This window comes from Silurus meridionalis, chromosome 4 (assembly GCF_014805685.1).
Source record: "Silurus meridionalis isolate SWU-2019-XX chromosome 4, ASM1480568v1, whole genome shotgun sequence".
Classification (NCBI taxonomy): Eukaryota; Metazoa; Chordata; class Actinopteri; order Siluriformes; family Siluridae; genus Silurus; species Silurus meridionalis.
This window is the reverse complement of record NC_060887.1, coordinates 6,866,051-6,877,492: the sequence shown is the minus strand read 5'-3', so window position 1 is coordinate 6,877,492 and position 11,442 is coordinate 6,866,051. Positions and strand designations below refer to the sequence as shown.

Here is an 11,442-nt window from a genome sequence, read left to right as displayed (position 1 = left end):
AACATCACTGATCACCGGATCCACCGTTACTGATGTGTTTATTTATAAAGGAAAGTGAACGGAGGTCCAGAATCCACCCACACGCTCCTGAACAGAAACTCCGCACGATACGGCCTGTAAATGTGTAACAATTACATTCTTCTATTATTCCTTTTCTTTAAATAAAACTTTGCTTGAATGATCGAGCCAACAAACGTGGATTCTTTCCTCAAAACAGCATGAAACGTCACTGAGACTTTAATGTGCACAACAAAGAACCTGTGAGAACCTCAGGCTGAATCGCAGGAACTCACTAAACCGAAAGGGCACACGCCATATTTATGTTAATATATTTACAATAGAGGTTTCATCAGACCAGAGAATCATGTTCCCTTCCAGTCCTTCAGAGGGCTTCTGGCATGGGTCTTTCCTCTCCTCCATAAAGCACAGTGTAAATTAGTGTCACGGTGTAATGCAGAGAGCAACCACTGTGGGGCAGGGCAGAGTACACTGTACACATACACTGAAATGTAGTAATCAAAACATATCTATCTATCTATCTATCTACATATGGATTAGAATTATGTTACACATTCTTTTCCCCCAAACTAAAAATATATACAAAAAAAAAAGTAATAATAAAATACAGTTTAATTCTATAATTTATTTATTTGGAATAATTTAAATGTGCACATTGGCGCCCTCTACAGGCGTAACTATGTCATAATCCCTGCTCCTGTTCCCCCCCGCCCTTTCAGAGAGAGCGGCCGCATTGAAGCCACACCCACTCCAAACCCAGTCGACCAATAAGAGGTTTAGGGTGAACGCCTTTTTTTTTGGTGTGTGTAAAACCCGCCCCTTTTTTAGTAGTATTTATTTATTAAATCTGCGGGATATATTAATCAGTGATCATGAATAACTAATATAAAATAGTATTAGAATATTAAATTGAAGTAGAGAGAGAGAAATTGAAAGAGAAAGATAATTATGATCAGGCGTTTCCACAGGGCAGCCCGGGTCTTTGTCGGTGTTGGGGTCCTACAGTTCCGCGTGCACTCCTGCGTTTCCATGATGCACAGCGTTATTGTGGTCTGTGGTTTGTTTTGGGACGCAAATCGGAGTGTTGAAGTTGATTTATTATAATTATTAATGCTTTAGGATTCTTTCAGTACCATGATGCCGGGGGAGAGTCAGTCCGGGCCCGGAGGAGTCGCTGTGGAGGCTTCTTCAGGCACGTGCCAGAACTGCACCGTGTTAAACCAGGTGTGTACCGCGCGCGCGCACACACACACACACTCACTCAGCTTTGATCTTTAATTTATTGAATAAAATGATCATCTCTACACGACGTGTTGACCGCACGAGCTCAGGAGCTTTGACACTGCAGGTCACGTGACCTGTCAGGAGCAACACACACACACACACGCGCGCGCGCGCTAAAGGCGGGGAAAGTGATCTCATTAATATTCATTTTCATTATTATTTTATATTAATTTACCACTTCCGGTTAATATCAGAGACAGTGTGGACTTTTTTATCTCTGAGGTGAAAAAAAAATCCGCATTTCTGCATGTTTCATTAAAATCTAGGATTATTTACATATTTAAATATTATAAATAGTGTTTAAAAACAACAACAATAACGTTTTAAAATGCGAATGTTTATACGATTAAAAGAGTTTGACGTTTGAATGACCCCGCCCATATTCGAGAAGCCACGCCCCCAAACAATCCACCGTGTGTTTATGTAGAAATGAATGAACTGAATTGTAGACATTAAAATAAATCAATAAAATGTTAATTATCCCTTTTTTAATCAACATTTGATTACGTTTTTAAAACACATTTAAATGTTTTGATAAAAAATTAATAAATCAGCACAATAAAGTTTTTCATTATTGATCATATTTATGGATTATTGAAATTAAATTCGCACGTGAATAGAAGTGTGTTATTTACGTCTCTTATTTAATGAAGCGCTGGTTTAGTGATGTGATGCTCTGAATCTGTGGATGTGTTTCAGAGTCTGGATGAGTACGTGGCTGCTTTGCTCACGCTGAAACAGAAGATCATAGACACAGAGTAAGTCCAAAAGCATCCTACAGACTTCTGTGTTCGTTTCTTCAAAGATTACTAATATACACACACACACACACACACACACACACACACACACACTGGATTATTTACCCATTAGTCTTGTTTTTCCTACAGCGATACTCATTTGTTGTGTTTTATCGTTCCAGCCTTCTGTTGAGCGAGTATAAAGAGAAGTGTGATGATATCCTTTAACGCACCAGTTTTTAGTATTTCCTGTAAATCCCTCACAGCGTGCCTCTTCTCTTCCCGTATCTTCTCTGGAGAACGAACCCTGGCCGCCTGCGTCATCACTATATCACTATTATATTTACATGATATAACTATTAAAGTGATATAGTGTGGGCTAACGGTGCATCCAGAGCACCTTCTCCGAGTGTTCCTCAATTCCAGGTCTCAGGTCTCTAATTGGAAATAAACGTGACTGGATATTGTGTGTTAAATGTGTGGTATTCACCCAGTACAGCTGCTGTGTCCTCATCTGCCCACAAGGGGGAGCCAAACATGCCAGGATTCAGATATTAAGATTGTATAAATGTTTTCATTATGTGCTGTTGTGATTAATTGCTGTCAGTTTCCTTGACGACTGATTACAGCTACAGAAATCTCAAAGGTAAGAAAGTTCTCTTTTTTTTTTTTATAAAGCGTTATATGGCCACACCTCCTTTACTGTGATTGGAGGGGGTGTGGTCTCTGGGCAGTTCTCCTTCAATGGAACGCCCTCTCTCATGGGATTGACGGGTCCTGATATTATGCCCTCTTTATTGCGGTTGACGGGCATAGAGACCACGCCCCTTTAATGTGAGAGACAGGCATAAAGACCACGCCCCCTCCAAATTGGACTAATGGCCGAGACCAAGCCATTGGGGGATGGGACACAGGATGGGACACGTGACAAAGACCAGGCCCACTTCAATGGGATCAATGTCCAACAGACCACACCCCCTTTTAAAATAAATTACAGTCAAGAGGCCACACCCCCTTTCAATTGGATTAATGTTTGGGACCACACCCCTTCAATGTTATTTATGGCTGAGACCACGCCCCCTTCGAATGGGGCCACCAGCCAAATGACCACGCCCCCTCCTGATAAAACTTACCGCCTAGACTACGCCACTTTTATATAAAAAAGCATCTTGACTTGACTTTACACTGACTGCTATCCAAGAGACCACGCCCCTTTTAATGTTACTGGCAGGCGCAGAGACCACGCCTTTTTTAATAGAACTTACGACCAATAAACCACGCCCCCTTCAGTAGGATTAATGACCAACAGACCACACCCCTTCAATAGGATTGATAACAGACCATGCCCCCTTCGATAGGATTAATGACCAGCAGACCACGCCCCCTTCAATAGGATTAATGACCAACAGACCACACCCCCCTCTGAATGGACTAAGACCTAAAACTACATGTCTTCTTCAATCAAAGTCTTTAAAAAATCCTGGTCTAATGATCTGGTGGTCACGTGAACGCTGTTGACGTGCGTGTGGTTGATCTTTTTCTCGTTCAGAGAGAGCGCTAAGCTGCACCAAGAGCTGGACGAGGTGCTGCTGAAACTCGGCCCGTTAGAAAAGCAGACGGCGGAGTACGAGGCTGCGAGGGCGGAGCTGCAGGAAACCACGGTGATTTCACCATCATTCCATTGTCTTTCCACTGATACGTTCTCTAATGCCGTCCTGAAACCACTTTCTAATCCGCAGTAGTGCTGAGGTTTTTAAAAAATGTATATTCAGTGAAAGATTTCCTGCGTCTCATCAGCGTGTTTCTTGCGTTAAGGCTGCACTGAAAGTCTACCAGGTGAAGTGTGAGGAAGCAGACGGTCTGAGGGAAGAAAACCTGAAGGCAGTCGCTCTGTAAGATATTTATGTGTCACGTCACACGTGTGTCTTTATACTGTTAATGTAAAATCAGTGTGCACGGCGTATTAACGTGTTGCCCTGCGCTCTCAGGAAAGAGAAGCTCGAAGAAGCTCTCAAGAAGGCAGAAGGTAAGAAAATATTGATAAGAATTCTCAACTCCAATTAGCATATCCTATAATTAGCATATATTATAATTAGCACATATTATAATTAGCACATATTATAATTAGCACATCCATAGGGATTAATTATAATTAGCATATCCATAGGGATTAATTATAATTCATCACTATGGATAATTATGGTAATTATAATTAATATAATTAATTACTTACTTTGGATATACTCATTAATAGTAATTAATTATAATTAGCATATCCATAGTGATGAATTATAATGAGTATATTTATAATATAATTTATAATTAGTATATCTAAAGAATTAGTTGATTTGTTGACACCTTTGGCGCTCACCTACTTTCTGAGCTGCACGACTCTGAAAGACGACGGAGGATGGAAACGGATCTGAAGTTCTTCGTGTAACCCGGAATTCTCGTTTGTTCTTTTCATTCAGAGGCAGCAAACGCTCAGAATCTGGAGAGCACAAAGCTGAGATCGGAGAAGACCACGCTCGAGAGCGAGCTGCAGAAAACTCAGGTCAGGATTTTATTGATTAATATTTCTGTAAAGTGATTTAGAAGACTGAGATGTTGATCTGAGGAACTGTTTGTTGTAGGAGTCTCTGAGGTCGAGTCGAAAGGCAGTGGAAGAGCTGGAGGACCTCAGGCTGCAGAACGCCAAGACGCTCATTCTGTGAGTATTTTACTGAAACATCATGCTGGGACACGGGAACGTGTGGAGAATGTTGTAGAGAATGTGTGGAGAATGTTGTAGAGAATGTGTGGAGAATTTTGTAGAGAAGGTGTGGAGAATGTTTTAGAGAACGTGTGGAGAATGTTTTAGAGAACGTGTGGAGAATGTTGTAGAGAACGTGTGGAGAATGTTTTAGAGAACGTGTGGAGAATGTTGTAGAGAACGTGTGGAAAATGTTGTAGAGAACGTGTGGAGAATGTTGTAGAGAACGTGTGGAGAATGTTGTAGAGAACATGTGGAGAATGTTGTGGAGAATGTTGTAGAGAACGCTGTAGAGAACGTGTGGAGAATGTTGTATAGAACATGTGGAGAATGTTGTAGAGAACGTTGTAGAGAACGTTGTGGAGAACGTGTGGAGAATGTTGTAGAGAACATGTGGAGAATGTTGTAGAGAACGTTGAAGAGAACGTGTGGAGAATGTTGTATAGAACGGGTGGAGAATGTTGTAGAGAACGTGTAGAGAACGTGTGGAGAATGTTGTAGAGAACGTGTGGAGAATGTTGTAAAGAACGTGTAGAGAATGTTGTAGAGAACGTGTGGAGAATGTTGTAGAGAACGTGTGGAGAATGTTGTAGAGAACGTGTGGAGAATGTTGTAGAGAACGTGTAGAGAACGTGTGGAGAATGTTGTAAAGAACGTGTAGAGAATGTTGTAAAGAATGTGTAGAGAATGTTGTAGAGAACGTGTGGAGAATGTTGTAGAGAAGGTGTGGAGAATGTTGTAGAGAAGGTGTGGAGAATGTTGTAGAGAAGGTGTGGAGAATGTTGTAGAGAAGGTGTGGAGAATGTTGTAGAGAAGGTGTGGAGAATGTTGTATAGAACGTGTGGAGAATGTTGTAGAGAACGTGTGGAGAATGTTGTAGAGAATGTTGTAGAGAAGGTGTGGAGAATGTTGTAGAGAAGGTGTGGAGAATGTTGTAGAGAACGTGTGGACAATGTTGTCCCGTCACAACGCAGCACTCAATACTTCAACGCTGTCTAGTGTTAGCCTTCCAAAATTCTTCAGTTAGATATGAGTAGGTTTTTTTTCAGCTATTTCATGTTTATCTTTTTACATTTTCCCACAGAAAAAGCAATCTTGAAAATCAACTCCTGGCACTTGAAGGTCTGCGTTCATTTCCATATTTCTTTTTTTAATTGTATGTTGTTGCTGTTCTTCTTCTTATTATTATTCTTCTTAAATACTGCTCTTATTACAGACACAAACCTCAAGCAAAATCTTACCATCCAAGACCTGAGGAGCAAAAACCACAGCCTCGAGACAAACATCAGAGTAACAGAGGTGCAGTTTTGTTCAAAATAAATATTAAATAGACATTAAAAGGTTTTATTTGTTTATTCTAGCAGTTATAAAGAATCCTTTTTTTTTTTTTTTTTTTTTGCCATTGATGTGATTTACAGGAAAAACTCACAACGCTGGAGAACGAATTGAACAAAGGTAACTTTATAGTTAAGTTTAAATTTATTCATGTACAATTACGTTTGTGACGAATGAAATCTCGAAGCTCAGCAACTCTTTTTGTGATTCAGAGACGAGATGTTCGTCTACACAGACTGAGAATGAGCCCAACGTTGATAAAGGTATGTCCAAAAAAAAAGTTTTTTACTCGAATCTATTCATTTTGATAAAAGAGTGGTTCAGGAAACACGAGAAACACTGCCACCTACTGGTGGATTTCGGAACAACAGCGTTGTGAAATCGCGAATTCAGCAAAAAAGTCAATTTCTAAACTTTTTTTGATTTTCAGCTAAAGTCTGGAGTCTCCTACAGGAAGTCTGGCATTGTGTGAGCCCTTTATCCAAAACACCAGAAAATCTACACTTCAACCGTAAGTGCTTTATATCAGAATCGCGCTCGGAAATATTACCCTGATTCCAAACTAAAGTTTCTCCAACAACCCACAGACGATCCGGCCTCAACGTCCAGACCTTCTGGATCTCCTCCTCGTCCTCTGCCAGTCAGTCCATTCGGAAAGTCCATGTCCAAATCAACTCCGAAGAGAAACAAAGCGTCTCCGAGGAAGAGTAACTCTGAATCATCAGTAGTAGGAGTAAAGAGTCCGAGTGAAGACCAGAAGAAACGGAAAATAGGCAGGAAGAAGAAAAGAAGCTCAGAATCGGAGGATGTAGATCAAAGCCATGCCAAATCTGATGAAGTCAGCGATTTGTCATTGAATATAGATGCTCCTGTGGAACGTATTTTAAAGGAAGTTAAAACTTCTGACATATGGGACCTTCTCGGCCTCTCCAGCCCTTTACCTGCACTTTTATCTCCACTGCCTCCTGATGAGCTGGTAATCGTTTATTAATCATGTTAGCAACATTTATTACAAGTTCTGATTATATTAATTTACACTTCTTAACCCTCAGACTTTCATTTCATATCCTGGATTGTGTCTTTGTTCTTGTAGGCTGAGATGGAGGTTGAATCGAGTCTGAAAGTGAGTTCGGTTTCAAAAGCTGCTGCTGCTGATGATGATGATGATGAAAAATCCCAGTTCTCAAAGCTCAAACCTTTAGAGGATCAGGTTTCCTCTGTTGACTTGAAGGCATCATCAGTCGCTCCTGATACTGACAACAAAAGCCTTCAGAACGTTTTCTCAGAGAGCCAAGAAAAGATCAACGGAACCTCAGAAGATTCTTCTACAACTGCAAAGGCAAGTCCACAGAAGGAACCGGATGTGGAGCGTTTAAACAGAATCCAAGACTCGCAGCCGAGCCCCATCGAAGAAAGTACACCTCTGTGTAATGCAGACCAGGAAGAACCTCAAGCAAATTGTGATGATGAGATCAGACATGGTTTAGAGCTGGGGCAGCAGGTTCTAATCCCTCAGGAGGGTGCAGAACAAGAAGATAAATCTGTCCAGATACAGACTCCTCCAAGTCCACACACATGTTCCAGGACAGAACCAGAACGAACGCTAAAGAAAATCCAAGCTGAAGATCAAAACAGGTTTGGTGGATACGACGATGAATCTTCCCGTGCCAAGGTTAATGGGATGACTTCTGGAGATTCCTCAGATGATGAGGAGTTCTCAGGTCTGAAACGAAAAGTCAGAGGGATTTGCTCAAGACCGGCTTCAAACATGTTCCAAGTGCAATCGCATGAAAAGCAAGAATCCACGGATCATCAGGCTCAAGGAACAAACTGTGAAACCGAAGCGGAGAACTTTCACACAGAGAATAAGAATGAGGATGATGGGCATCTAAAGCTTGGCAGCATTACAGTGAGTGTGAGCGAACCTGTAAATCTTGAAGATGGTGCAGAGGGAGATGGTGAGCACGATACAGGACCAGCAAAGGAGGGTGAAGATGAATCGGAGAACTTGGCCAACTGTTCCATTTTTAATGCAGATAATCAACAGGATGAATGTGTACCGTCTTCTAGCCCCAACATTGAAAACATGGCTGGTGGCCTGAAACAGGATGATGCCAAGCCAAAAGAACCAAGTGATAAATCTCAAGATAATTGTCCTGCAACTTCAGTAAACCTGGATGTGGCCTCCAAAAACGCACTCGCCTCAATTCAATCTCCAGTTTTACTTGGGAAGGTTCTTACAGAAATGGGTCCCCCGCTACGTCCTGTGGTTTTACCGCTAACTGCAACACCTCCAAAATGTAGGAAGCACCTGACGTCAAATCGGCCCAGCATCCAGCTACCCTCCTGGTCCTCAACAGAAGGTCCATTTTCTCTTAAACAGCAGTCGAAAGTACTTTCTCCAGATCCAGGCCTTCAAGATGAAGCAAAGGCAACGCTGACCACGCCTTCTCCATCGAACGGAGTTCCGTCTTCCCCTTTACAATTTGGATCGGCGACTCCCAAGCATGCGCTTCCCGTCCCAGGAAGACTTCCTTCGTCTGCGTTGAACTCCTCGTCGCCCTCCGCATCACAGGAGAACTCCATGCAGATGCTAGATACCATGTACCCCGATCTTTCCGCCCAAGCAAGGACTCTGAACATCCTGCGCGGAAACGTCACTCTGGGAAGGGCCGCGAGCGAGAGCGGGACCTCCCCACCTTCTGTCAATCCCATCTCCGGGAATAAAACCATCAACTCCTCATCCACAGCTTTCACCAAAACCGAGCAAAAGCCTAAAAGAACCGGCGCGAACGTGTTACTCCCCAAAAGCGCCAAAAGGCTGCGGCTGGATACGTGTTCGCCCGATCCCGCGGGACTTGCTCCTCCGGCGCCGCGGGCCAACCACAACGAGCCGAGTGACGCGCCGGAACCTTCTCAGACGAACGGAACCACGGACCAGGCAAACGATCCGCAGTCGCTCATTTCTGGGGCGTTCGAGAAACTTCAACACGCATATTTCGACGTGCTGCCTGTAATCAGGAGTCACGTGTTTCTCGGAAGAATTTCCCAAGTTCCAGTCCTGAGAGATGAAGAAAAAGCCGTCATTTCGGAGTTTTGCTCAAACCAGGTAAAGGTTTCATGTGGCGTGCACGCGGTCCGCGAGTTTCTCAGTGTGTTGAGTGTTTGAACCTGTACAAATGATGGAAGTTTGGATGGAAGACCAGTCTGGTTGTTTCCCCTCATACTCATTCTGCACATTTCTTCTCCTCTGTAATCTCGAGCAGTCTTTAGCAGAGGAGTTTCTGTTGGCCATTTTGTCCAAGATCAAGACGGAGAAAGACCTCGGCAGAAATGAGATCCTGCAGTCTCACTGTAGGGTTTATACCGGCTTGTGTCGATGGAGAGGAGACTGGCAGAAAGCACATGCCCTCGTCTACACTCTTCTGAAAGAAGGTGACACTGTAATACCTTCTTATTTCATCTTGCGTTTAAAGCGTTTAATTGTGTTCTGTTGGTGATTATGTGACATTCTTATGCTACTTCACAGACTTTCCTGAAGCCCCGAAGCTCATTTTGTTCATGGTGACAACGTGGCCAACGCTTCTATCCCACGCCAGCCCTTTGTGCCGAGCCATTAACGTAGTGATCGGACTGAAGGCGGAGGGGGAGGTATTAGACTACCTCAGCAAATATCTGCACTGGGACGAGGTAAACACCGTCTAAAATATAACACTCCAAATAAATTGCATGTAAAATAAATAATAATGAAAAAAAAAAAGGCTTGAAATAAACACGTAGTGTCAGCGATTCGCCTCTAGAGGCCGCTCTCGTACTGCATAACGCAACCCGGAAAAACTACCGCCGAGCTCAAGACTTGATGGGTTTTCTTTTTGATGTGCAGGATTGAAGTAATGATGTGTACGCATTTCTTTTCTCTCTAAGCGGCCTCCTGGTGACCCCCACGATACGATCAGCACCTTACTGACGTCTCTTCTGGAGGACGACACTCTGATATTCCAGAAGCACGCTCGTCATGGCGATGACCTCTGCCCTGCAGCCTGGGAATACATCTTCAGCCTGGAGCTCCTGTGTGCACATCTGGGCTGGAAATGGACCCATGATAATATTATAGGGTACTGCATAAAAAAAACAACACCACATTAACATTCTACAGTCACATGAATCCAAATGCCAGATGTGAGCATCTGGAAGGGTGAGTCTGTTTCCTCTTGTAGATCTTACAGTCTGATCCACTACTTTTTTTTGTTTTATTGAACAGAAAACGTCTGTGGCCGGTCATGAATGCCTGGGTGACACAAGCGAGACCTCAGCAAACACCAGTGCGAGACGTTTGCGTAGCAGCGGTGTTGAGGCTGATCGGTACGTGCCTTAGTCTTGTTCCGCCGCAGTGTCACGCAAAGTTTTCAGGAAAATTCAAAAGTGGTTCTTGTTTTTCCGTGTGTCAGGACGACTCGGGCAGCTGGGGCTTAAGGAGAAACTGCGCACGTCGGTCCAAAACGTCGCAAAAGCCATTAACCTATTTGGGAAACATGGAATCTCAGAAGGTGATTTCGTCTTTTATACCTCACACTTTTTTCTTGGACTTCCTCTCCCCAGCACTGTGAGCTTGACTTCTGTGTGTGTGTGTGTGTGTGTGTGCAGGTGTGCCACGGGAGGTGCAGCTTTCTGCAGTCTACACTATTTATGACCTCGCCCCGAGCAACCCCAAAGAAGCCCTGGAGGCTTTGGCGTCATGGCGAGGACAAATCACGGAGACGGTTCCCTCGGCCGTCACGAGCTGCATCACACAAATCGGCTCCGTCTGCCGTCAGATCAAACGAATCAAAGAGTGAACACGTGTACAGCATCTCCTGTTTTTATATTTGTACAGTCTTCACACTTGTGTTGGTTCATGTGGGGAATACGTGCTCTGCTCATTTCCAGTCCTGGTGCTCATTGTGCATATGTAAATTCTTGTACATTTTGTATGTAAATCGAAACATTAAAACTTGGTTTGTCTACACTATGAAAAAGAGAAATGGTCTTTAAATTAAATACAGTTTGGAAAATGGCTTTCAGTTCATTTATTTCCTGATCACAATCTCAAAAGCGCACACACACACACACACACGTTTGGATGATCTTCTGAATAGTCTTAATAGTGCGTCTGGCCCACGCACTGCTACTGGGAATGAGATCCACAAGCGATCCTCGACATTACGCCTAAAACCCCTGACCCAGAGGAGATCTTTCTCTTATAAACCCCACAGTTCTGGAACATCCTTCCAGTGTTTGGGACTCAGACGCCTCTCAGTCTCGGTGTTCAAGTCG

At 43.2% G+C, this 11,442-nt stretch overlaps 2 protein-coding genes across 4 annotated transcripts in view; both read left to right on the top strand.

The window, feature by feature from the left end:
• The window catches only part of prpf3 (PRP3 pre-mRNA processing factor 3 homolog (yeast)), a 6,343-nt gene extending 6,165 nt beyond the window's left edge, over positions 1-178 (top strand). For all 3 annotated transcript variants that reach the window (XM_046846373.1, XM_046846372.1, XM_046846374.1), the window contains one exon: positions 1-178. This exon is cut by the window's left edge. The gene's annotated coding sequence lies outside the window, so the exon portion shown is untranslated.
• A 752-nt stretch (positions 179-930) lies between these two features.
• On the top strand, positions 931-11,182 carry ice1 (KIAA0947-like (H. sapiens)). Its single transcript, XM_046846370.1, has 23 exons — positions 931-1,068; positions 1,149-1,242; positions 2,002-2,060; positions 2,225-2,259; positions 2,670-2,688; positions 3,592-3,703; positions 3,858-3,934; positions 4,031-4,068; positions 4,514-4,596; positions 4,676-4,752; positions 5,879-5,916; positions 6,011-6,093; positions 6,213-6,249; positions 6,342-6,392; positions 6,560-6,640; positions 6,717-7,105; positions 7,223-9,238; positions 9,396-9,564; positions 9,659-9,819; positions 10,054-10,244; positions 10,391-10,491; positions 10,578-10,676; positions 10,774-11,182. Exons 2-23 carry the CDS (start codon positions 1,153-1,155, stop codon positions 10,962-10,964), a joined length of 4,197 nt encoding a protein of 1,398 aa, XP_046702326.1. The 5' UTR covers positions 931-1,068; positions 1,149-1,152; the 3' UTR covers positions 10,965-11,182.
• Positions 11,183-11,442: the final 260 nt, after the last annotated feature.

Coding starts and splice junctions, on each gene's coding strand:
- ice1 (XM_046846370.1), top strand. CDS start 1,153: ATGATGCCGGGGGAGAGTCAGTCCGGGCCCGGAGGAGTCGCTGTGGAG. Junction 4,597..4,675: donor GCGAGCTGCAGAAAACTCAG/GTCAGGATTTTA, acceptor TGTTTGTTGTAG/GAGTCTCTGAGGTCGAGTCG. Junction 9,820..10,053: donor AATATCTGCACTGGGACGAG/GTAAACACCGTC, acceptor TTTCTCTCTAAG/CGGCCTCCTGGTGACCCCCA.